Source organism: Mytilus edulis, chromosome 8, assembly GCF_963676685.1.
Source record: "Mytilus edulis chromosome 8, xbMytEdul2.2, whole genome shotgun sequence".
In the NCBI taxonomy this organism is placed as follows: domain Eukaryota; kingdom Metazoa; phylum Mollusca; class Bivalvia; order Mytilida; family Mytilidae; genus Mytilus; species Mytilus edulis.
In genome coordinates, this window is record NC_092351.1 from 8,583,988 (window position 1) to 8,611,986 (window position 27,999).

Sequence of the window (27,999 nt, forward strand, 5' to 3'; positions counted from 1 at the left end):
AGCTATAAACTGAAAGGGACAGCTCCAAAAGGAGTGAGGTCAGGTGCGTCGACAGGGAAATCTTTTCATGTGATATGCTTGATCAATCGCTATTGGAATGCACACACAGGACAAAATTCACAATTAACGGACAGAACGCAAACAATTGATAACCTTTTCTACAAGATATTTATAAAAAGATTTAAGTAAATTAGTTAACTGAAATGAACGACATTCATACACATGCTGCATTTTTTAAATTAAAGCTGTTTAAACGGATTTCCAATTTTTTCGACTTATAAAAAAAAGATGTGTGATTGCCAATGAGACAACTCTTCACAAAAGACAAAATGACACAGAAATTAACAATAATAGGTCACCGTACGACCTTTCAACAATGAACAAAGCCCATACCGTATAGTAACCTATAAAGGACCCCGACATAACAAATGTAACGAGAAAACTAACTGCCTAATAAATGTACAAAAAATGAACGAAAAACAAATATGTAACACAGCAACCAAAAACAACCACTGAATTACAGGCTCCTGACTTGGGACAGGCACATACATGCATAATGTGGCGGGGTTAAACATGTTAGCGGGAACCTGGGACAGTGGTGTAATAGTACAACATAAGAATGAACTATGAAAATCAGTTGAAAAAGGATTAACTCATCAGATAGATGCAAATAGAAATACATCTATCAAAAACACAGAGAAGATGTGGCTGGGTTCTTGTACATCTCAACAACAAAAAGATACTCACTAAATTCAGATCTGAGAGTACTCGCAGTCACTAAATTATCAGTCATATCCAACATTCAATGGATTTAGGATAAAAACGTCAAAAACAGTCAGAGAAAAAACACAAACTTGTGCAATGCCAAGATCCAGGTATCGACAGATCCATGAATGAGCATATGTATATAACAATAAAATATAGTTTGCTTTTAATTTACTGATTACAACATCAATATTATTACCAATAAAAACAATATTCAAAGATATTATTACAGTGTAAGGCCAGTTATATTTATCACAAAATTTCAAAACTAATTTGCAGACAGGACAGTTGACATAACCGTATTAGAAGTTTTGTCGACCGGACAATTTAGAGAAATCTTCACTGATACTGCATGTGGTGGAAATTATATCAATGACCAGATAATGAAAACCCTGAAAGAAGTCATTGGATGGGAGTTGATGAGAAAATTCCAGGAAGAGGATTATGATGATTACATTGAAGTATTGAGGCAAATTGAACAAATGAAACGAGGTATGGACAACGACTCTGACTGTTCAGTATCAATACCCAAAGCACTTTTACAAAACATTCAGGTACCTGATTCATACAAGCAGTACGTGCAATTAAAGAGGAAGAAAATAACGTTATCGGCATCATTGATGCAAAAGATATTTTCTTCGTCCGTTGATCCAATGATTAAACATGTTGAAAAGCTACTGCAGAGAGAGGAAGCTTGTAGCGTGTCATCTATTCTGTTGGTGGGGGGATATTCATCATCCACCGTAATTCAACATGCGTTTCGAGAGAAGTTTGAGAAAACACATAGGATAATTATTCCACTTACCCCAGACATGACAGTTTTAAAAGGAGCAGTTATTACAGGTCATCGCGTCGAGGCTATCGTAGGAAGAATAGCAAAGTATCACTATGGTCTAGGTCTAAGTACAACAAGAGTGTCTGGTTATACTATATCAATAGTGGAAGATGAGAAAAAAATGTTTTTCTCGTTAATCAAAAAAGGACAAACGATCAAGGTTGGTGAAGTAGTTACACAATACGAAATTGTGTTGAAAGCGAAATCAAGATGGGCCAATCTTGAAATATATACCTCAAAAGATGATAACCCAAAGACAATCATTGATAATGAACATTTCACAAAAATTGGAAGTATCCTTGTCAAACTTCCACAATTCAAAAAAGAAAACATACTTATTCTGACAATATCGTATGACGTAACAGAATTTAAGGTGGTAGCTACAGATAGAAATACAGGTCGATGCTTCGTTGGTACATGTAGGTTTCTTGAGAAAGAAATCAATCAAAGTTTGAGTTGAAATAAAAAATAAGGACCTTTTTAACAACGTGTGAACAGTATTGCGGTTTTAGAATTAGTGTCTCCCTATCACGCAAATCAGTATACTTAATATCATATAACTTTCCACTTTCATATGTTAAAATTTCACTTAATTGTTTATGATCATTTAATGTAGATTGCTTATAACCACATTGTTTTGATAAGTTTAACTTTTTATTATGTTGTGATGATACAATCCACTTTACTTCCATTCAGTCAATATTGATTTTTGACTCAGCGACTGTCACTTTTTGAGGTATAAAAGTGGGCAATAAAGTATGTTTCTACCTTTTTGTTGTATTTGCTTCTTTTGTACAAGTAATTGCTTTTAGTTTCCAAGACACACAGTGATTCTGAAGCAATTACCCTTATACTATTATGAAAAACAAATATGATGATAGATAAAAGATGTTGATTTAAATTGAATGAACCCTCCTTTATAGATAGATTTTATTTGTTAGACGTATTTATCATTATAACGTGTTTGAATGTGTTATGTTTGTTGTTAAACGAGAACCGAGTACACAGATTTGTTGTATTGGCATGACATATTATACACTTTATTAGATGAAACAGATTTAACGACGTTCAAATCTCATAAGTCGACAAAGAAGAGGTTCAAGTACACACATTGAGATTACAAAAAATAGGGCTATAACAACAGGAACAGCTCACACTGTCTCCACCAACAACAGGTGTACAAAAACGCATTGCTTAGATATGAGTACTTGATAAAAGCACAACAGTTGTTGGGATTAGAAGAGTTTTTTAAGTTCACATTATTTGTTTCAATTTCATATTTAGACAATATAGCGTAACTACTAGTTATAAAATAATACAATCAAGCACATTCTGGCTACACCCAGGATAACTAATAGCATGTACATGTATATTATTTGAAATACTTGATAAAATTTCTCGATACAACAGAAGGCTAGTTATGATAAGGTAAACTGTGGGTAAAAATTGTTTCTTCAGAATAGATTACATGATAAATAAAGATTATTACATCGATACAAGTGAATAATCGGATATATCCAAACGAGATAGTTACATTATATAATTCTAAAATCAGAGCCAAGTTGAGGACTTTGAAATCAATAATATGATCAACTAGTTTCTATGTAAGAATATGTTTCTCTAATGATTATCGATCAAATTTTGGTATACAAAACTCCGTTCGAGTAATCCATATTCCACAGGGTTGTCAATTTAATAACGCCTGTTTATTCATTCAGTGAACTGACAAAGGTATGACCCGTCAACTCATACAATCATTTTCTGGGATCATCGGAAACCACACATTGATTAATTTCGTTTATACAATGGACCCGGAAAGGGTTAGGTTGCCACAAAATTAAAGAAAACAAATAGTGCTGTAAGTTTAAGTTATGTGTTAATATTTCATGCAAGTAATTATAAATTCCAATACCAATATGGTCAATACAAACTAGGCCAATATAGATGAAATACGGTAAATTACAACTGCAACTAGAAATAGAGAATATACGGGAAAGGGGCAACATTTTGCTTTGAAACAGGTTACCTTCTTACCACTCAGACCATTGTAAACAATTCTTATTCGTAAGTGGCTGCGTTATTGAACATCCCTTACAGTTAAACGGTCGTTTAATTCGACATCAGTTTTATGCCGCTTAGGACGAGTTGGTTGCTGCTTGTAAAGAAGTTATTGTAGTTAGGACTATTCGATATCAAGTTGAAGTCTTTAATTTCGAAAATTCTTTCGCCTTGGTTGGATATCTGTGACACCGATAATGATAGATGTGTTACAGCTAAAATATAGCTCCTTTAACCTTAGCATGACACTGTCGAAATTCCTTCATTTCTGTATTCTTAAATTTTTTATAACAATTTCGAAAGATTTGGCAAATTTGTAAGGATTGCACATTTTGAAGTAGACCTTAATAATTTTTATTGATTCACAGCTGATTTGATATGTATCACGTCACATCATTATTTCTGAAATCCATATCATTTTAAATGTTGAACCTGTTGGCCTACAACCTATTCTCTAGCTTGGCGGATTGATATTAATAAATATGGCTTTCAGAAATAATGCGAAGGGGTATATCGAACCAGTGATATCAATTAACTGTGAATCAATGATTTTAATAGGTCTCTTCAAAATGTTTAATCGTTATAATTTTGAACCAAAGAAAGGCACCTGTAGTATGTATACCGTTGCGTTAATAGTTATCAAAGGTACCAGGATTATAATTTAATACGCCAGACGCGTGTTTCGTCTACATAAGACTCATCGGTGACGCTCAGACCAAAATAGTTATAAAGCCAAACAAGTACAAATTAAAGTTGAAAAGCATTGAGGACCTAAAAATCCAAACAATTGTGCCAAATACGGCTAAGGTAATCTATTCTTGGGATAAGAAAATCCTTAGTTTTTCGAAAAAGTATTGTAACAGGACATTTATAAAAATGACCATATAATTGATATTCATGTCAACACCGAAGTGCTGACTACTTGGCTGGTGATACCCTCGGGGTCGAAACGTCCACCAAGCAGTGGCATCGACCCAGTGGTGTAAATAGTTATCAAAGGTACCAGGATTATAATATCATACGTCAGATGCGCGTTTCGTATATAAAAGACTCATCAGTGACGTTCAGATAAAAATAGTTATAAGCCAAACAAGTACAAAGTTGAAGAGCATTTAGGACCCAAAATTTCAAAATATTGTGCCAAATACGGCTTTGGTAATCTATTCCTGGGATAAGAAAATCCCTAGTTTTTCGAAAAAATCAAAGTTTTGTAACAGGAAATTTATATTATTTTCTAAATTCTCTTCGTTCACACGAACATAAATTATTTATATACCAAACTGTATAATTTCTATATACCTCGGCCCAATCTGTTTCTTATCTCATTCATAATATAAATAACTAAAACACTAGTTTTAGAACTTGTCAGGCACGATGACCATTCTTTTTTATATAATATCAAATCAATACATGTTTATCAAATGATAACAAATTACAAATGTTTGTAATTGTGTAAATACAGTCCACATCACAGAATAAGTCCTCTGTTTAAATAAACTAAAAAAGGTTGCCTCAACAATCTACAAAAAACAAACAAAAAATGTTACAAAAGTATTTAATACTGTTTTCGAATATGTATGTGCTTAAGTATAACTAACAAAAACTACGTGTGTACATGCGAATGGTCAACGCCCTTATCGATAATTTCAAATCGAGTCCACCGTATTTAAATACACTCGGGTTCATAAAACCTGTTACAATTCTATTGTTATATTAATAGAATTATCATACGATAAAATTCTTCCGCCACTTACATAAATATATTTATTTTCTAAATTCTCTTCGTTCAAACGAACATAAATTATTTATATACTAAACTATATAATTTCTATATACCTCGGCCCAATCTGTTTCTTATCTCATTCATAATATAAATAACTAAAACACTAGTTTTAGAACTTGTCAGGCACGATGAACATTCTCGATTGTACAAAGAATGAAATTGCAGTAATACATCTTATAAACCTAAAGATTTTGAAACTAATAAGGGTTTTTCAAATTGTCGCTTATGTAACTGTCTTTCGCAATATCAGATTTCCACCTTCCGTGAATCTTTAATAATCTGTCCGAGACACCAGCTTTACTAGCGGCTGAGCAACCGCCTGCCCTAAAACTATGTGTACCAAAAATTCTTGCATTTAAACCTATTTCCGATAGAGCCCCTTTTACAATCTCTCTAGTCCTAGTATAAGATAGTTGTATATTCTTTTTTCTCAGCTTACAGTTGTTTGTACTTTTACAATACGATAAAGCTCTGAACACAAAATCATCTGAGGACTTGTCTATTTTAGCTTTATCTAAATAATCACTTAAAATTTTAACAGGATAGTGTGCTTGATCAAGTTTAGCTATCAAAACGTTTTTTTCCTTTCTGTAACAATCGGTTTTGCTACTCTCAATATAGATATCAATATGATCGTTTCCGAATGTAATGTTCTTAGCTCTAATCTGGCATAATTCACTGTACCTTAAAAATCCTGAATAAGCCAGAAAACACATAGCTAATAATCTGAGATTTTTTAACAAACTATTTGTAACGCCAAATTTCCTAAAAAGACTGAGCATGATGTTTGCATTCATCGGTTCTTTTTTTCTGAATAGGCCTTTTAAGCTTTCTTTTAGATTCCTCCACAATACATTTAACTATATCCAAGGCGCATGGGTATTCAAACCCAGCTAAACTGTGAGCCCACTTTATAGCGTAACATGCAGCTTCTATAGTACTGTAGTGTTTAGCACTTTGCATTAGATATTGAAGATATAAACTGACATAAATTTCGTTGGCAGGAAGGACAGACTTGATTTCTGTATACTTTTCAGACCACACTACAAAACGCTTAAAACTGTATGCATATTTAACAGTTGTATTTCTGGCTTTATAGTCAATAACTGAATTCTTCACTTTTCTAAACAAAATCTTAAGTTCTGTGTGCTTTACTTGTGTGTCGTTTTTTCAAAATCCCGTTGAAAATATTTTCTGTAAAATAATTATAAATTAAATAAATATTTACCTTGAAATATGCGTAACTGCTCAGCATACATCAAACAGAAAAAAACAGGTCCAATGAACATAACTATACCCAGTGGTATCTACAGACCATGTGGCTCCATAAACATCGTGACACAATATATACATCAATCAGCTTCTGTAAGCCAACATCTCTGAATAGAGAACCTCCAGTAAGTAAAATCTGCAAAAAATAATAAAAAGTTATCACAAATATCAATCAGTAGCTTTCAAACGAACAGCTAAAATTCTACCTTTGAATTTTGCGTTTGCAAAAATAGAATTTAAATTGTTTCCAGAAACTAAAATTCTGTCTACCTCGTTAAATTCGAGTACGTCTAATTAGTATCAAAAGTAACACATAAGATCTGTATTCTGTATTTTCATCAAAAATGAATGGCCAGTAAGTAGACGACGGCCAACTCGGAACTATCAGTGTTCCCTCTGCTTTGCATCAAACCAAGTGGTTTATGCACTTACAAATTAAAGACACAGGTGGTACTAATAGATTGTTTTCTAGTGCCCAGTGGCACGAGAAAGCGTCTACTGCTGAGGAACCAGGGTTCCAGTACAACGAACTAAATTTATCTACTTTGTAATTGTCCATATTAGCAAACCTGTCGAAGGTATGAGGACCCAAGAGGTCGTCTAAAAACTGAAAATACTCTGGAGAAATACCCCAGTCATCAATATCTATAATCCGACTTAATAAATCAGCCTGCTCGTTCTCTTTGCTGGGTAACCAGATAATGTGTAGTGTAATGTTTTCAAGTAAACAACACCTATAAATTTCTAAGGACAAGTGTTGTAACTCTTGTACTTTGCTACCTTTATTTATGATACTAACAGCATTCTTGTTATCTGTGTGAAAAGTCACAATACTGTTTTGTAAGATTTTTGAAAAGGCACTGACACATAACTGAATTGCTTTTACTGATCGCCAAGTAGAACTCCTGCCCCGCTCAGTTTCTAACCACATTTTGTGCAAAATTTTTGTTGAATTTTGTATGAAACCAGCAGCGCCCGTGTCGCTAGCGTCTGTGAAAACATGAAAATCTGAAATGTTCTTTACCAGATCAACCGCCTTTAATAAAGGCAAATTATCTCTCCATAAAATAAGCTCATTGATACAATCAGGATACTTGCCGATGTTTACATATTGTTCCCAATAGTCTCTTATATTAATAACTGAAAAAAATGTTTTCGTCATGATCTGGGTAACATTACCTACTGCTGGTGTTAAAGCAATTAACTTACCACAGATTTTGGTCAACTGTCGTACCTTTACCCTGTAACTAGAATTTAGTATAAAAGCTACCAAATTCAATATATCATCTATTTTTCTTTGAGGAATTTGCAAGAAATTAAATTCCATAAAAAACCTAACCACTCAACCTGCTGTGAAGGTAACCATGCTTGTCTTTGTTTGGTACAAAACCAGAAGCAATCAAGTCTGCTTTGATTCTTCGAGCGTGTTTTTCACATAGTTCATAACTAACTTCGACCCAAAACCATCATCTAAATAAACAGCTAGATTTACGCCAGTGCTTTACCAATTGTCTCACAGTTTTAGTAAATATATACCCGCTGGAATTTAAACCAAATGGCAACACAGTAAAAACATAAAATTCTCCTTTCCACGAAAACCCTAAATACTTTTGATGTTGTTCAAAAATGTTTAAGTGATGATATCCCGACTTCAAATCAAAGACATATCCGTAACAATTCAAAGTAACATATTGTGATAAAGTTTTCCAATCTTCGAATTTGACTTTGTTTACAATCACTTGTTTATTTACACGTCTTAAATCTAAAATCAATCTGTGTTTACCTTTACCGTTAACAGTTAAAGGGTTAACAACGTGTGGCATAATTGACACACGTTTTACTAAACCACCCAATAAAAGCTCTTTAACTGCACTTGAAACAAAATCTGAATGCTCTAACGCAGATTTATTATTTTTAGAATACATATTTTCAGGCTCTTTTAACAAAGGTATTTTATAACTATTTTCAATAATATCAACAATAAAACTAGAAGCGTTAATACTTTTCCAAAAGTTTACAGAATTTTTAAGCCTGTCTTTAACAAAAATATCTGAACAACCCTTTTCATATTCAAAATAAAATTCATAAACATCGTGTACCTGTAAAGTGTCCGTATGAGCGCTGAAATCCTTACGAAGTTCCTCTGGGAGCTCCAAATCCAGTCTTGGTGTCTTTTTTGCAGTCGGATGCCCAATGTCCAAATAATCCACACCTGAAACACATATCTCCTTCCCTGGACCTTTTGACCTGGTTTCCGTAACCAGGTCTGCTCCCGCGAAAGGGCGGCATGCTGACAGAAACTGGAATTGCGTTATGAGCTGTTTGCGATGTAGAACCGGAAGCTTCAGCTGGTCTTTTTCGTACGTTCTGCTTCTTGTCTGCAGATTTTAGGGACTTTAACTTTTCACCACCCGGGTATCAGCTGCCCTTATCTTCTTTTCGTTCTCGGAGTCTCTGGCTAAATCATCGGACAAATATTCATGTACGGTCTGCCACCCTCCCTCCGACTTATCAGCAATTCTTATGAGCTTGTTTCTTTTCTTTAGCGTGTTAAGAGCCTCGCTCAGAATAATTACCGCTTTATCCGACTTGATTCTCCCTAGGTAATCCAACGACCTCTGTACCAAATCCTGTAAATCTACGTTCAGCTCGTACTGGACCTGATGACCCTTGAATTTGAACGAATTTTCAGCCTTTTTAACCTTTTTGTCCAAAGTATGCGTGATATCTGTGAAAGATGTTTCAATACCCGACAGTCTAATATCCATATATGTTTTGAGAAGCGAAAATAAGTCTACATTAGACATTTCATGCGGATTTCTAGTAGACGTACCTTGTTCACTCGCTAAATCTAAGGTTTCCTCCTCCATAGCAGACATTGTCAACGTAAGTATACGGCAATACAGGTTTAACTAACAAAAACTACTTGTGTTCATGCGAATGGTCAACGCCCTTATCGATAATTTCAAATCGAGTCCACCGTATTTAAATACACTCGGGTTCATAAAACCTGTTACAATTCTATTGTTATATTAATAGAATTATCATACGATAAAATTCTTCCGCCACTTACATAAATATATAAAATGACCATATAATTGATATTCATGTCAACACCGAAGTGCTGACTACTAGGCTGGTGATACCCGCGGGGACGAAACCTCCACCAGCAGTGGCATCGACCCAGTGGTGTAAATAGTATCAAAGGTACCAGGATTATAATTTAATACGCCAGACGCGCGTTTCGTCTTATGAATATGCATGTCCTGTGTACACCGATAACCATGAATAAATATTAAAGTCATTTATCGATTGAGAGAAAAAAAAACGTCTATATAGGAATTCGAATTCACACTTAGCAAAACAGACATATTTTGGAATTGGTCTCATATAGTACTTAAAAGACCAGACGACGTAAATGGTAAACCACAATCTAAGACGTGGTAAAAATGTCCTTATTTAGTTGAGACACAGAAAAATCATATGGATCAACCAATTTGTGATGGTGTCCAAATAATTTTTGGAGTGTCATTTTTAAAATTTCCTCCTCATAACCATGTTGGAGCAGTTTCTGCGTAAGGAGCACACTTTTGTATATGAAGCCTAAACGTGGGCTTTTTATCCCACACCAGACAACATTTAATTTTATTATAAATAATTTTTGATGGTTTCTAGAAAACAAGTTGGTGATAAAAGATAACTAGTTATAAACGAAGCCACGTCAGTTTCACTGGTGGCTCCTGATAGGATGCTTATAAATATGCATGACCTATGTACACCGACATCTATAAATAAATAATTAAATTTTTGAAATTATTAAATGCATGCTTAAATCCCAAAATAACAAGATTGGTAATATACATGCTTTTGATTTGATGAAAATGTACTAATATTTTTTCTCAAGATATCTATTTATAACGTAGTTATTTGTATTTACAAATGTATCCTTTTTGTTTTATGTTAAGGGCATACGATGCAGTTTTGATCCCTTAATGAAACTTTGATGAATATTTGCATAAAGACTTGTTTTGCTCGATTTAATCAAATATTTAATAAAAAAAAATATACCTTCATGTGCTTCTTTTGAGTAAATTGAGGTCGACATTTCAGATATTTTCTCAAAATTCGGATTTGTGGACGTATTTTTCATTTCGTAAAAAATACATAACTTTTTTGTTTTAAAAGATAAACACAAGCTGTTTTTGGTTAATTTATTTGTGAGTTTTATTTTATATAAATGGCCGATAAATTTGTGCATTTTATTTTTACCAATATATCATACATGTATTTATCAAATGTTCATAAATGTAGAAGAAAAAACGTAATATTTTGCTGCATATTTATCAAATGTTCATGAATGTAGAAGAAAAAATGTAATGTTTTGCTGTATATTTATCAAATTAAAAACAAATTGCATTATTGTCTTTTTCATGAAAATTGGTACACATAATCTTCATACGTTATCAAACCAAATGTCATTTTAAAAAAGAGGGGTCCATTAATTCTTTTTCAAGATAAATCAGTTTGAATGATAAATAACAATTGAAAACTGCATCTTTTCTCGATATGTCACAGTTTTACGTTAGCAAGGTCATTACCTCCGCTGTAACTGTAAAGTATGCCCTTAAAGAATTCCTGGAGTATACAATTCTCTGAAATTCATTCTGCAATTTGATTGGTAGAAATATACCTATTTAAAATAAGTTATCACTTAAGGTAGATTTTCTCACACGCCTAAATAGTATTAAGATCATTACTGATACTGACGATAATACAAGGACTTTCCTGTTTAACCACCTCGGGTAAGACTCCTTGACTATTACTATTTTTATTGAAAAACAATGATTCTGTTTTAACTGGTAATAATAACACATTTATCATTGTTCCTGTAATTATTTTTGTCTTCACTGCACAGATATACTTTCAAGAACGATTTTATATAATTACAATTGATATCAAAATTAGAATCACAAATATATCTGCAAAAGTTAATCTGAGCATCTCAGTCAAAATTTATTTGCAATTATTGAAATTACTGTTAAACATTTGAGTACCGAAAACTATATAACATTCCAGATGATTTACAGCATAGACCTTGTTCTTTAATAATGCATATTTTCTCTAAATCCATTTCGGAATTCACAAAAGAAAGGCCAGAGACGCTAAAGGGTCGTTTAAATTCACAAGTAGAAAACAAACTGACAATGACATGCCAAAATCGAAAGACGACGAAGCGATAAACAACATTACATAAAAAAACAACTTGGAAAACAAAATAATTAGCCAAAACAAACCCCACAAAAACTAGAAGTTATCAAATGAGCTCCGGAATGATAACACGATCTTTCTTCACTAGTGGTTCCCGTCGTGTTGCTTATGTAAGTTATTTGTGACAGGTTTCATTTAAGTAAAAGAGGATGGGATCATAGTCTCGAGAATTGTAACATATTCGTCGTCATCTATGCAATAGATACTTCATACCTGCCAACTATCACTTGACGGTTCATGTCTGAAGCGGTTTGTTTGGGTATAATGTTATCTGCATTGCTGAAGTCCCAAAATTCGTGAATATTTTAAAATCTTTGTGACAAAAAGAGATCCTATATAAGAAAAGTAGCCTACTACAATATACTTATTACGATTGTTAAGAACATTTTGAATACCTGTTAATAAAATTGATAAAAAAAGTAAATGAACAAAATCAGTAGTTAACTTATCGAATATCAGTACTACCAGAAATGTTCATGTGAATTCTTGATAAAATCACAAAATGGAAGTTCATAAAATTGTTTTGGTCTAAGGCGACTTAAACGTATTTTGATAATCAAATGAACCACTTTAAAAGACAACCTTGAAACTTGTTGATGGTAAAATGCGGAATTCATTTTATTTGGTTTTGTGTTGTAGACTAATCAGCTGATTTAAGCTTGTAGGCTTCGAATTCTTTGATTATTAAATCACATTTAATGAACTTCCATAAATGCAATGTTCTATTAAAACTATGCATTTTTTAAGCCCTTGTGTATTATTTTGACGTTTTTCTTTTACATTAGAAATGTAATAAATGTTCTGTTAAGGTAGATACATGGTATACCGCCATCTTATATTGTACACTCCCAGTACAAAATCGGTCTAGTTATTTACCCAAATCTGCAAACGTGGAGATATATTTGCAATTTATTGTTTAGATTGTTTATTTAAGAAAACTTGGTAATTTATTGTATAACTCAAAATATTTTGTTTTTTTTTAAATAATTTTTTTTTTAAATAAGCCATTTAAGGGGAGATAATCCTTTTAGAATAAAATATATACTGAACTAATAGGGAACGTTTAAATTTTTACTTGAAGCAAGAAAACAAGTTCGGTGACACCATTTTTTCTTTTTATTTTCTTAAAACATATTATAAAACCTATCTTCTCACAATTTATTTCAAAATTTTATCTCATAGGCAATTTTCAACGACTCATAGCTTGGAAAATAGGACGGTGACCCATACTTTTTATTATATTTTGAAAAAAGCATAGTAAAATCTTCATTTTTGCAAAGCATAAGAAAATTCTATCTCAAGAAATATATATATTTGTCTTCCTTAACGGAAAAATGTTTAGGTATCACGCATGACAAAAATCATAGTAATATTGTGTTAAAAGTGAAATAAAAATAGTATCGATCTCCAAAGTAAACTCAAAAGAGATAGACCGTTATGAAATGTCAAAATCAAAAGTTTAGATACACCAAACGAATGGAAAACAACAGCCTTATTCCTTGATACAGACATGTCCTTATGTATAAATAAGGTGGACTAGAACGGATTTTTTAATTTCTTTAAACTCTCATTTGAATGACAGTCGTATATAATTTCATTACATTGACAACAATGTGTGAAAGGTCATACAAATAGTTTATAGAAATATAAACGATGTTGAGAAAACAAAACGAACCAATCCCATTTATGCATTTATTAATATGCTTAGTATATAAGAATTATAAACGAATACAATATTGTACAGATAAAAACAATATCCTAAAATAAAGCACACAAAGCAAAAGTACCCGAACCCTGTTAAACCCAATATTTTCTACATTAAAAAATACCGCTGTTCGAAAGTCATAAATCGATTGAGAGAAAACAAATCAGGGTTACAAATTAAAACTGAGGGAAACGCATCAAATATAAGGGGAAAACAACAGAAACACTAAAGTGCAACAAAAAAAACAAACAACAATGCAACACACACACAGAAACGATGGTTGGTGGTTCTCTCCAGACACACCGTATTTTCATAAATACAAACTGGTCACTAAGATACACCATAAAGTGTTGAATTGTTGTTGGAAGAAGATGTTCGTTGTTATTCTATGTTTAACATGTTGACACGACTATTATATTATTTATGTGTGCGTTTTTCTGTGCAAGTGGTCTTGCGTTTTTGTTTGTGCTGTATTTCTGTCACTTACTGGTGTCATTTTAGTTTAACATTGTCATATATGCAGGAGGTTTGGCTAGCCATACAACCAGGTTCAACGCACCATTTTTGTTCGTAAAATGTGGCAGCTATCAAGTAATTCGTTTCAATGTATGCTCCATTGGCGTTTGTTTTTATTAGTAGCAAGTACATTTTTTTTTCTCTTTTTTAATTTGCGTTTAATTTAGCGATTATTTCAAAACAAAGTTGACCTGCGATATATTTAGCTGCTTTATATTGCCATCACTCACATTTGCAGTTTTTGATGAACTCTTGGCTTTTAATCGCTTGGTTTGAGCGTCAATTCAGAAAAGCGTTTCGGACGGACCAAACTATGAATGTGTATTTATTTTAATAACCAAACAACATCACCAAATTCGATGTCATTAAAGATAACATGTAACTGTCATAACCATTAGACTTTACAGAAAGTGAAAGTGCGAAATTAAAACACGGTTTTCATGTAACAAGGATACCCCAGACTATTAACGTTAGAATATTCACAACATTTTAAAGTAAATATATGACCATCAGAGATGAATTAATAAATAAAAAATAAAATATTCTCGCCCACCATAGACAGAACTATTCATACATTGATTGTAATAATGATACATTATACAAGTCGGAAAAATGAGACGCACAGTTGGTTTACATATGAAATTGTTATTTTTTCAACGTAATGGTTTTTTAAAGAAAGAAAATATCAAAAATAAGCATCTTGGTAACGTCAGTTTTGGATAATTTTGTATTTGAATCAGAGTAGTTTTGTTTTGTAACAAATAATGATGCATCTCTCCTTGAAATTAGATATTTGTACTATGAGATCCTTTCAAATGGAAAAAATATTGACCAACTCTTTCAATATTATTTTAATTTAGAATTCGGAAAATTGTGTAAAAAGTAGAAAAACATTCATATGTTTCTTAATATTGAAAGATGATAGAGACTTAGATTGTATGTGTTCTAACAAATCTTTTCCATATTCCCATTTGGATACATTGCAAACACCATGTATGGTTTTATAAAATAAGCAATATGTTTACTAGTATGTTGGAAAAAGACGATTCTTTTAATAAATAGCGCAAGAAATGTATAGATTATTCTCATCAATAATTTAGCTTTAATTTTCGCTGACGGACAAGTGTAAGCCAGGGCTTGGTTACTCAAAACTATGTCTTAAAAGAGAGGCGAATGATACTAGAGGAACAGTCGAAAATAAACTGACAAAGCCATGGCTAAAAATGAAACAGATAAACAGACAAATAAAAGTACACAGAAACAACATAGAAAACTAAACACTGAGCAACACGAACCCCAGCACAAACTGTGGGTGATCTTGGGTGCTCTTAATTTAGCGATATTTTAGCTTATTCAATGGATAGTTGTCCTATTCAGTTGCAAACTATGCGGAGGCTATTATTTCTTTGGTAAAAAAAAGGATGGCTATTCATAACTAGTTACTTAGTTACTTAAACTTTATTTTTAACCAGTGGTTATTTGCAAAATTACTCCCCGCTTGTTTTGTTTTATTCCAGTCACTTTTAATGTGCACGTGATGACTTGAATACTCAAAAAAAAAAAATACCAAACTACATGGCAATTTCAAAAAGGAGAATTTCAAAACAACTGACAAAATCAAAAGTTATCAACAAACAGAACGTTTGAAACACATCTGTCATATTCCAGACTTCGACAAATGTATTGGTATTCTGCAACGATTAAAAAGTAATTTATACAAAGCTATAGAGTTCTACCATGTAATAAAACTTTGACATTCAAGAGTCATTATACTCCTGCCGTTGATTGATAACGTTTGATTGTGTCAATTGTTTTGAAATTCAACTGTTATTGTTTTGTTATTCATTTTCAAAAATCATTATAAACCATGGAATGTATTATCTGAATGCATAGCTTTGATTCCAGTATTATAGTCTGCTCATATTTGGTCGTATTGGCACTACAGCGTAAGAATTAAGTTTAAAGTGTTCAGATATATTTTCCTCGTTCTGTAGAGAAGATACATTACTGGTTGCAATTTACATTCGGTGCAGCACAATTTATACCGTTAATGTTCTTATATACATCATGACACGGATAATCATTCTAAAATTATATCGACTTCACACTATTGAAATTCATTTCAGCAGCGCCTGCAAACGGAGTATATATCTCTAAATTGATACAATATTCCCAGGCTTGTATTTCCTATCCTGATTTCCTTGATAGATGGTTACTACTCACAAGGAAGCTATTAAACCAAGAGTTCCAAATGCTGATGTTGAAATTGTTGCTTCGTAAATGTTACGGACACCCTCACGAGTTAGTTGAGCGTTATTAAATAACCGTTTCACAGATGATATCGGATATGTTCCTTATGTCGTAACTACAATCCCCTGCCCTTTCCATAATTATTACCTACCGAATTAGACTACTTACAGGATTTGTAGCAACACGACGGGTGCCACGTGTAGAACAGGTTCTGATTACCCTTCCGGAACACCTGAGATCACTCTAGTGTTTGGCGTGGTTCGTGTTGCTAGGTCTTTAGTTTTCTATGTTGTGTCTTGTGTATTATTATTTGTCTCTTTGTCTCTTTCTTTGTAAGCCATGCCGTTGTCAGTTTATTTTCGATCTATGAGTTTGACTGTCCCTCTGGTATCTTTTGCCCCTCTTTTGAAAATCATAGATCCCTGGTCGTTCTTGTGCATATAGATAACTACCAGAAAACATGTATCTATTTTAAAAATTTTGGTTCACGGTCTAAAGTCAAGAAGATGTTCCTTTATCTCAATTAATACATCTGCGACATGCATTCATTCGACCAAGTCAGGTATACCTTGTAACTACCTTCGTTTTATCAAGTGTAAATACACTTTATGTCTCAACATGTTGTGAAGAAAATTCGATTATCTTTTGCACTAAAGATAATATTTTTGAAGTAGTTTTTCCGCGTATTGATGGTTTGATATGATTTGTTTACAAAAACTCCGCATTTACGTCTCTAATATTCAGTTCAAATGATTAAGAATTGAAATTATTAAGATACCATTTGTTGTTTTGCAAATATATTTGAAGTTACTGATATTGATGGCAATAAAATGTTACAATATTTATCTTTCTGTATTGTTTCATTTCACTGCCAAGCATATTTTGGACTCGGATATCACTGTAGTGACACGAATATAAGAGCTTATTTGTAGATACATGAGCGGTATATAAGGGGAAAACACAGGAATTGAGCAATATAGGAAAACTGCAAAAAGGCCGTTCCTTTTTAAAATAACTTATCATTGATACCAGACTTAAAATGTGAGTACACCAGAACACTCATCAGTGATTCTCAAATCCAAAATATCAACTCACAAAAAAGCAAATAAGGTACAAAATTGAAGAGCATTCAGGACCAGAAATCCGTACGGTTTTGTCGTATACAGCTGAGGTAATCTACTATAAAGAAATCCTGTTTAGGAATAACAATTTCTTTTCTTTGCATTGTCATTCAATATCGGTAACTAAATAAAGCATATGTTTCAATTTTAAAATTTCGCATTCGATAAACTAGTTGATCAGAAAATTTAAATGACCGATGATTTACAATTCTGGTTATATCTTTCATATAACTCAATTCGATATTGCACGATCCTGATTCACTTGATATAGCTTATCGACGTATTTTATATAATTAGCTATGAAAGGTACTAAGCTTATAATTTGATACGCCAGATGCGCGTTTCGTATACATAAGACTCGTCAGTGACGCCCAGAACATAAAAGTTGAATAACATTGAGGACCCAACATTCAAAACAATTGTGCATTACGGCTAAAGTAATCTATGCCTTGGATAAGAAAATCCTTAGTATTTCGAATAATTTATACTTTTGCAAACAGCAAATATATAAAAATTACCATATAATTGATATTCATGACAACATAAGTAATACGACGGGTATCACTAGTGTTACATAATCGTTAAACCCATCTGGAGCATCCCATTATTTGGTTATTATTAGGTTTGGATTTAGCTTCCCAATGTAAAGGGCTGTAAACTTATTTTTGTTGTCCTTCGTTGTTTTTTGTGGGTTTTTTTTGCCATCACGATGTTTGTTTCTCTCGACTGGTAAGTTTTGAATGTCTTCTTGGTATTTTTTTATCTATAATAACATATTAATCACAACATCAAAAAATTATAAATACAAATAATTTTATTTGTAGGTATCATGTTGATCGAAGGATTTCTACAAAAGCGGCTGTCGCTGCTGAAAGGTTATAAAGACCAGTGGTTTGTGTTGACAGATGATGGATATCTTGTTTATTTTAATGTATGTAGAAATACTTCAATCTTTATCCCAGTTTTACTTGAAACGAACTTAACCTGTAATTAAATGTTTGAATTATATAAGAGTGTATCAGATTTAGGACACTATCAACAGAAATAATTCAAAAAAAGAGGGACGATAGATACCAGAGTTACATTAAATAAAGGTGTGAGATAAGCATTCAATTCATAAAACCTTAGAAAAAGGGGTTTATATTAATCGAATCACAATCTATGGAAAACCAGATAGATCAATTTGAAGAGCACTGCATACAAATAACAACAAAATGCGATAATAATTTATGGAAAACAGGCATACTCAACAGTTTTGTTCTTTGTAGTCAAATAATATAATGCCTGTCTATTCCCTAACATAATTCTTCACAAATAACATTCGCACGAAAAAAAGGAGACTTTGGGATAAGTTTCAATGAAACAACAACCCACCAAGCCAGCTGTTGTAAATTGGATTATTAATGATAGAACGGTGCATGCATTAACAATATTTAAAGTAATCATTGTCCTTAGAATAAGCAAGCTGTGTTCAAATTCAGAGAATTCAGATATCGAAAACATGACGATTCCTGGTATTGCCGTCATTTTAAAAAGACCTCTGAGTGCTGTTTACTTTGAAAAAATTATCATAACACATTTATTAGGATGTTTGTGATTAGTGATAATTTTATAAATCTTTGTCACCATATTCAGTTGTGATCTTAGCAATGTATTGTTCTTGCTCAAAATATGTTAAAGGACTTTTGAACGGTACCAATATAAAAGCGTTCAGTTCGATCGCGAAAATTATTTTTACACATATAGAAATTATTAGAATTTGCATTTTCTTAATTTAAGGATCAATTTATAAATAAATGAAATAATTAAGACATCATTTTTATCATTTTCACAGGAAAAACCTAACCAGGAACAACAGAAACCAAGAGGGAAAATGTTTTTATTGGTAATTAGATATTGAACAACGGTTATCAAAAGGCAATGCATGTTTCACGATTTGTTAATAACGATTATTTATTAGACGAAATGCGTAAAGGATGTTTGCTTGTTATGTTTTGGAATCCTCTCGTATGATCCATTTGAATGCCTTAAAAAATTTTGCCCATTGAACCCTATTTTTCTTTTTATAAATCTTTTACATATAAAATCCACCTGTAAAAAAAAAAAAAAAAAAATTTTAATAGTTTTTAAAAACCAAAACTTATCAATAATAAGGTTATGAAAAATCACTAGAGAAAACTTTCCCGCCAAAATTGTAGTGGCTTATATCTCAAAAACAAGCACATTGACCGATATTTCCTTTATTAATCACCAATGGATTTATACTAGTGTTATGAAAAGCTTGTTATTTTGAAACTTAGTAGCAAACCTTCTTACTGTTACAGAGCTCATATTATTTTTTTTCATTCATCTAAGATTGCCTTTAAAAGGACATTACGTGTCACATGTTGTACAATGGACAAAAAGTAACAAAGATAACAAAGACAGTAAACCCAAATATACTATATTCCCAATAGATTTGTGACTTTTTAATAGCGGTATACTACTGTTACCTTAAAGTTTATTAAATAAATCAGGTCTTTTGGTGTGAAGTTTTTTTGCGCTATAGTTTAAAAGTTTGTTTTAAAATTACAAAAATAAAACAAAACAAAATAAATAATGCCTATTATGTGTCACAAATGCGGACCATTTTATAATTACACACCATGCAATACTGTTATTTCATCGTGTTTTTAAAACTTGTAGAATTACTGGACAAACACATACAATCTTCTATTGATTATTATGGATTTGTATTTATTTCAAATGGTTTTTTTTTCTAAACCCACGATATCCCTTTACAAGCTTTCAGATACAACAGTGAAAAAGGATAAAGTCTCTTTTACAGTAATATCAGCAAGTAACAATGTTTACCGTCTGAGAGGTAGGTAATAGCAATAAAACATATATTATATACTTACGTTCCTGGCTGAAAAAGAAATTTTTCGAATAAATGCAAATCGTCTTCAACACAAAGCGTCACATTGAATGTAGCCTTATTACTTGAAACCTATTGTTTGATAGAAGTAGTTTTAATACGATATACAAGTTTATCATATGTTTAGTACAAAATACAGCAATTTTGCATATCTAATAAAGGTTCTTTTTTCCAGTCTGTATCACCTACCCTGTATCGCATACCCCATATCGCATAGTTAAACCCGTATCGCATGCCCTGTATCGCATAGCAAATCCCGTATCGCATACCTGGCATGACGTCACAATTCGAATGACGTCAACGTTTGACCTATGACGTCCAGTTGCTGTTCCTACTAAAAAAATGTCATATCATTTCAACTTAAATCGATATTTTAAAAAAAAATCATTACCAAGTAACTTTACTAGCGATTTTCATAAAAAATAAATACAATAAGATGTAGAAATGTCGGACGATTTAAAAAACGGATATTGCATGAATCGATTCTGTAAAAATATATGATAAACAGAATAATATATTGGATAATCTATATGAAAATTGTCTCCGTTTATAAATTCTTCTTTCTTTAAAGAATAGTTATAACTCCCAATGACAAAGTGTACCCTTTTACATTGTTTAGAAAATCCTATCCTCATGAGGCATTGTTTCAAACATATGGTGCAGGGTCGTAATATTGACTGCACCCGTGTTCCCCATTCATTTATTATCCGGCTGACTACGTAATGACTTTCGACCTGAAAATTGTCAATGATACCTCTGTTCGATATGTGTTCTCCAAAAACCCGAGATATTGGTTGCATAAATTCATCTATTAGAACCAGAACTTTAAATAATGAGTATTATACCAGTGTATAGGTTTATGTAGAACAAAAATACCAAACTCTAAGAAACGCGAGAAAAATACCTTTGTATTCTTTCCGAATGCGTTATGCTTAACATCACGTACCGCTTTTAACACGATGCCCCCACTAAATAAGTTTGATGACTAAGTTGAATGCTTACAAATGATACATAGAAGTATGCCTCATATCTTGACTTACATCTAGAAAATGTCAATGATTGTAAGTTGAGAACAAAAATTAACGACAAAAAGGAGATTTCAGCTTCCCCACTGTGAACTTTCTATGTCTATGTAGCAGCATTCCAACAGCACCTGCAAATGCAGTACATATAGCTCACCTTACATATATAATGCCATAGACCAATAGTTCCAATTGGTGAAGTGACAGGTATCCTTTCGAAAATATTATAGGCACATTTACGAGTTAGTTAACCGTTATAGAATACTAGAATCAATTTACAGTATCGTTCACTTCTATTGTTGGTGGTCTAACATTGTCGACAACAATAAATACCTTCAAGGTTAATGATTTATATGTGCTTTGTGATTTGGCTTAAGTCAATGTGCACGATAAAACACGATGTTAGTGAACTATAACATGATCTTTTAATAAAGTGAAGTTTTATATACATTTTTATAAAGCTGATAGTGATGTGAAGAGGAGCAAATGGGTTCAAGCCATCAATGAAACTAGAATAAAGTCGTACAACAGAATGTTCAAGGTATTACATAAGAGTATTTTGTCATTGTCAAACAAATAAAAAGCAACTCAATTTCAGATGCAAAATTCAGTATGAGCTCATGTTTATATAACAAGTAGGAAGTTACGTAATTAACATGAAAATGATGTTCAGTTTATGAACATGGAGCGACATATTTTTTTACCACTAGTGGAAAGAAAATTGGTACCTTAATGAGTAATATTTATGGCGAGTAATCTACTATTATATATTTTTTTTCACCGTATGAAAATGAAATGTATTGGTGCTATTTTGTAAATTACATTAATATTTCTTTATGTTAGACTCAGGTTGACGTTCGGCCTCTTATCGACGTCCTTTTCCTTAAATCGACACCCGTTTCTCAAATCTACGTCTAAATCTGACGTCACATTCTCAAATCGACGTCTAATATTTTGACCTGCTAATCGACGTCCAATGGTACGTCATGTATTGCAAAAACTACGTCCGATTGATTTTAGTCGTCTTTAATCGATGTTCAATATCGATAAATAATAAATTACTGAACTTAATTATTTACACTTATACATGTACATGTGTTGTAGGGTTCAAACATTTTTCATGACATACTTTCCACATATATATTTTTTTTTCAACCCGAAATGGGTTTCATGCATATCAAAGTTTATCTTGATAAAAAGTTAATCGAATCGATCTACATAGTAGTGTGTCATTCCTATTCATGTTAATAAATGACATGCATGTGAGGGTATGTCAAGGAGAAAGCAACCTAATGACATAGAACACCAAACGACATCTAAAGGGCATTATTCAATCTTCAACAATAGACAAAATAAAGAAGTACAGCCAACCCTTTTTTTTTAGTATTATAATTCGGACTCTGAAGTTATTTTTCAACAAATTTCTGAGCTTTACACCTGGAGTGAAACATATACGCAAGAAATTGGCATTATGTTTTATGTTGTGCACAACTGTTCTAGAATAAGTGCTCACAATCATGTTACCATCTTACGGTGTTTATATTTCACAGATCGTTCGCTATGCTCGTGTCTGTTGTGACGTTTTTGATTTTTAACGCAATCTATGTACATTGTATAACTGGTAAATTATTAAACCAGGGATATCGTTACCATAAATTACTTAAAACCATTACTAAACTTTTCCATAGATATAAAGATTTGGTTTTGAAGTTTGGTTGTACCTGTAGAAAACTTATTTCAAACGGGATAGTACATCCTCATTTTTACGGAAATGTTGTTAACCATGCCCGGAAATTTAGAAATGATCCTTGTAAACTTATCGTTCCTTTAAATGAACTTATTCTAAAAGGTTACCAATTTAACAATAAGATCATTGAATATTGTTTTTATTGGTATAAATATTGATTTTGTTATCAGTTAATTAAAAGCAAACTAAATATAACTAGTATGTTATATACATTTACACATTCACAAGGTCATGTTTTTCTCTGACTGTTTATGACGTTTTTACACTAAATCCATTTGATGTTGGATGTGTACGGATTGATAATTTAGTCTTAGATGCATGATTTTTTTTTAATTAGTTTGTAAGTGGATTTGAACTAGCTGTCAGATAACTGCGAGTACTCTCAGATCTGTTCCTAGTGTCTTTTTGTTGTCTGGATGTACAAGTACCCGGCCACGTCCACTTGTATTTTTGTCCATCTGATGAGTTAAGCCTTTTTCAACTGATTTTTATAGTTCGTTCTTATGTTGTACTGTTATACCACTGTCCAAGGTTAGGGGAGGGTTGGGATCACACTTACATGTTTAACCCCGCCACATTATGTATGTATGTGCCTGTCCCAAGTCAGGAGCCTGTAATTCAGTGGTTGTCGTTTGTTTATGTGTTTTTCGTTCATTTTGTTTTTATATAAATAAGGTCTTCTTTTTATATTAACCCCGAAATATGCTTTATTGGTTTGTAGTGCAGTGGTTTTGGACGGTTAATGTCTGTCATATTTGTTTTTCTGGAATTGTTTTTTTTATAAATAAGACCCTTAATTTTCTATTTGAATTGTTTACATTATTCATGTCATACCACATCTGCTTATTTTTACGTAATCTCTAAAATTTAAGAATTGATATCACAAACTGTTTACATATTTAGTCCAGTATGTTATAAATCTTTAAAAAAAATAAATAATGTTAAATTTATCCTTTTTGTCACACATAAAATGTCTAAAAGTTTCAGCTACGGTCGGTTATTGTTAATTTTGTATTCTGTGTCCAAAACGGACGTTCATTAGAGAAGCTAAACATTGGACGTCGATTAGAGAAGCCAACAAATGGACGTCGATTAGATAGGCATAAAATTGGCCGTCGATTGTGAAGAATATTTGATTGTGACGTCAGATTTGGACGTCGATTTGAGGAACGGACGTCGATTAGAGACCGGACGTCGATCTGAGTGTTACATATATATATAGAAGTATTTCAATGTTATTTAATCATAAATAATTAAGGAATTTATCTTTACACAGCTGTACATGCTGCAGATCAGATGACATATAAAGTTTTATTGTCAGATAAAAAAACCGTGTAGCTGATCTTTTGCATATATTTTATTTTATTGCATATTTTAGTTCATTCATTTAGTTATATTTAACAAAAACCCGTCAGTGTGTCATTAACACAGAATGACAGTTAACTGCTATAAGAAATTAAATTCACTTGACTCAAATATACAAATTATTTACAGATTATATTTTCTTATGAAATTGTTGGTAATAGGCTAACGTGAACAAACAAGTTGTTTAGATATTGATAACTTCCACTTGATCTTAAACCTTGTAAATAGAGGTTTTCGTAATCTTCCTTTTGATAAAATTGACCAAAGTCAGTTTATCTGTATCATAATAGGGACAAAGTTGATCTGCACTTAACTGCAGACATTGCATATATATTTAAGACTGTATTCAATAACGTAATACTTTGAACAAATAATAAAATGTAAATGTTCGAGTAAGAAACAGTCTTTCTGTATTTTGAACATATTATTTTGCCCTTGAAACTATGTTTTCTATGAGTGAGGGTTTATCTCACACGCATCTTTAACCCACGTGACTATCTGTATGTGCATATCAAAAATCATGCACGTATAATTAAGTGGTCGCGATCTATCATACTTGTTGTTTTTTCAATGCTTTATTGTTTATTAATACCAGAATCCACTTACTTTTTCTGAGAATTTGAAAGCTCCACCCAGTTTTGGTAGGGTTTGTGTTTTTCAGACTTGTTTTTTGTCTTTTCGTCGTTTTTCGGATATAGTTATGACCTTGTCAGTTTGTTTTATTCGACTATTGAGAATATTCTTTTGGTATTTTTCGCCTCTTGTATTAGATTTTTTTTTTGTTTTTTTTTTTGTAAATAGTTTAACATTTTACAATGCAGTAAATAACAATTTGTACAGCTTTTATGTCTATAAGAAAAGTTGTGAATACTACTATTTGTTTATATTTAACGCTGTATTATATTTTATCTTGAACAGGGATTTTATGACATAGAAAACAACAGACAAAATACTACCGATTCGGATCAATATGACGGCAGCAAAGGTATAAGTTGAAGCCAGTTTATTTTATCAAATAAGAATTTTTCAATGTGATTTTTATGCTCAACCTACGATAGTAGAGGGGCATAATGTTTTCTGGTCTGTGGGTCATTTCGTCCTTCTGTGCGTTCGTTCGTTCGTTCGTCCGTCTGTGCGTTCGTGCGTCCGTTCGTTCGTTCGTCCGTCCGTACGTTCGTTCGTCTGTCCCGCTTCAGGTTTTTGGTCAAGGTAGTTTTTGATGAAGATGCAGTCCAATCAACTTGAAACTTAGTACACATGTTCCTTATGATATGATGGATCTTTCTAATTATAATGCCAAATAAGATTTTTTACCAATTTCACGGTCCATTGAACATGGAAAATGATAGTGCCAGTGGGCATCTGTTTACTTTGGACACATTCTTGTTTACTGTTTAAAAAACAAACAAAACCATCAAGAGACAGTTAACCCCATAACACGGTTAATATTTTAAAGAGTAACAGTAGTTGTAGTAGGAAAATTGGATTTGAAGGAGGCATCGGGGAACATGTTGTTCTTTTCTTTTTCACTGCCTACATTCAACATAATAGATATTACTCAATAATAAAGATATACCATTAACCCAGGAGAAAAAAAAAGTCCTTTTATATGTTAGGATTCCCAAAAGCTATGTTCGCTTTAATGTTAATACACTTAGAAAAACGACTTTTGTAAAAAAAAGTACCTTGAGTAGGTTGCTTCGTGATATTGTGCGTTTCCAAAAACCTGATGATAAATTGGCATGATTCGCCACCTATCAAAACACAACTGTTCACATATCATTTGAAGATTTATAACTTGATACATGTATAGGTCTAGACAATTGCCTACTTTAAGGCATGTATGTGTCACTTTTTTAAGGCCCTTCCATTTCTAAGTAGCATCATTCCAGCAGTACCTGCATACGGGGTATATATCTCTCAATAGATACGATATGCCCGTGCTTGTATTTCCAATCATGATGGTCTTGATAGAGGGTTGCTGTTCACAAGGAAGCTATTAAACCAAGAGTTCCAAATGGTGAAGTAGGAATCACTTCTTTCTAAATTTGACCGTTATGAAGTTACTGTTTCACAGATGATACCGGATATGCTCCTTACATCGTAACTACAATCCCCTTCCCTTTCATGAATGTGACCTACTGATTTAGACTATTTACCGGGTTTGTAATAACATGTGCAACACGACGGGTGCAACATGTTGAGCAGGATCTGCTTACCCTTCCGGAGCACCTGGGATTACCCCCAGGTTTTGGTGGGCTCGTGTTGCTAAGTCCTTAATTTTCTTTGTTTTATTATGTGTACTATTATTTGTCTGTTTGTCTTTTTTCATTTTTAGCCATGGAGTTGTCAGTTTATTTTCGATTTATGAGTTTGACTTTCCCTCTGGTATCTTTCGCCCCTCTTTTAAGAAGTCATAGAATTTATGCTAGTGACAATTTGACCTATTTTTTTAACTTACATATGTTAAACATTTGCATTCTTAATTTTTCTCGCTTTTTGAACTGCTTTATTATGATGATTGTTTTCTTTCAATATGTTATATGAATTCATATAGAAAGTGATGATGTATTTCAACCAATAAATGAAACAGATTTTGATGGTGTTATTGCTGCAGCAGAATCAAATATTGCATCACCATTTCAAACACGGAAAACGTAAGTTAATCATAATCATATTTACTTTATATTTTGTCTTTAGGCTTATTTTCCCTTTGCATTATTTGTAAAGCATTTCAGTAGCATTTAAAAGGAAGGGATATTCTTAAAACAATTGACAGGTTGTACAATTGAAAAAAGAAAACAAAAGCTGTATTTGGAGTCGATGAAACATATTGCCAAAACTTAAGCTCAATCGAGCTTTTTATACTAATAATATAAATTAATAACTTTATATAACTTTCTAACTTAATTCCATTTAATCTTTTTTTTCGAATTTTTGCATTATAGTTTAATAGGGTTATTGCATTTATATTGAGAAATAATTATCGTAAGCTTATGAAATATGTTAATACCTCAATTTAAGTGCATTTGCTCTACTCTCTTACTATTATTATAATGGTTTCTACATTGTAGACCATTTGTTGCCGTTGGAGCAATTGATTTTGGAACTACTTATTCTGGATGTGCCTATTCTACAGTTCAAGATTTCAAAACTAACCCATTGACGATAGACACATTTCAACTAGATCATACAAATGTGTCTTCCTACAAGACTCCTACAGTACTACTTCTAACTCCAGAGGGTCGATTTCATTCATTTGGGGCGACGGCCGAAAATAATTACGTAACTTTAGCACAGAAAGAAGAGGCTAATAGTTGGTACTACTTCAATCGCTTCAAAATGCAACTGTATATGTTCCGGACCATATGAGTA

The 27,999-nt window shown here is 32.4% G+C and overlaps 3 protein-coding genes across 3 annotated transcripts; 2 read left to right on the forward strand and 1 right to left on the reverse strand.

Moving 5' to 3' along the window:
• The first annotated feature begins 1,148 nt into the window (after window positions 1-1,148).
• Window positions 1,149-2,060, forward strand: LOC139483927 (heat shock 70 kDa protein 12B-like). Its single transcript, XM_071267652.1, has one exon. It carries the CDS (start codon window positions 1,149-1,151, stop codon window positions 2,058-2,060), a length of 912 nt encoding a protein of 303 aa, XP_071123753.1.
• A 4,733-nt stretch (window positions 2,061-6,793) lies between these two features.
• On the reverse strand, window positions 6,794-9,592 carry LOC139483928 (uncharacterized). Its single transcript, XM_071267653.1, has 3 exons — window positions 9,547-9,592; window positions 7,146-7,526; window positions 6,794-6,849 (listed from the first exon to the last, which is right to left on the reverse strand). The coding sequence occupies exons 1-3, from the start codon at window positions 9,590-9,592 to the stop codon at window positions 6,794-6,796; spliced, it is 483 nt and encodes a 160-aa protein (XP_071123754.1).
• An 8,280-nt stretch (window positions 9,593-17,872) lies between these two features.
• LOC139483929 (uncharacterized) lies at window positions 17,873-27,996 on the forward strand. Its single transcript, XM_071267654.1, has 8 exons — window positions 17,873-17,879; window positions 18,398-18,504; window positions 19,408-19,458; window positions 20,358-20,436; window positions 21,974-22,053; window positions 25,543-25,609; window positions 27,182-27,281; window positions 27,699-27,996. The coding sequence occupies exons 1-8, from the start codon at window positions 17,873-17,875 to the stop codon at window positions 27,994-27,996; spliced, it is 789 nt and encodes a 262-aa protein (XP_071123755.1).
• The last annotated feature ends 3 nt before the right edge of the window (window positions 27,997-27,999 follow it).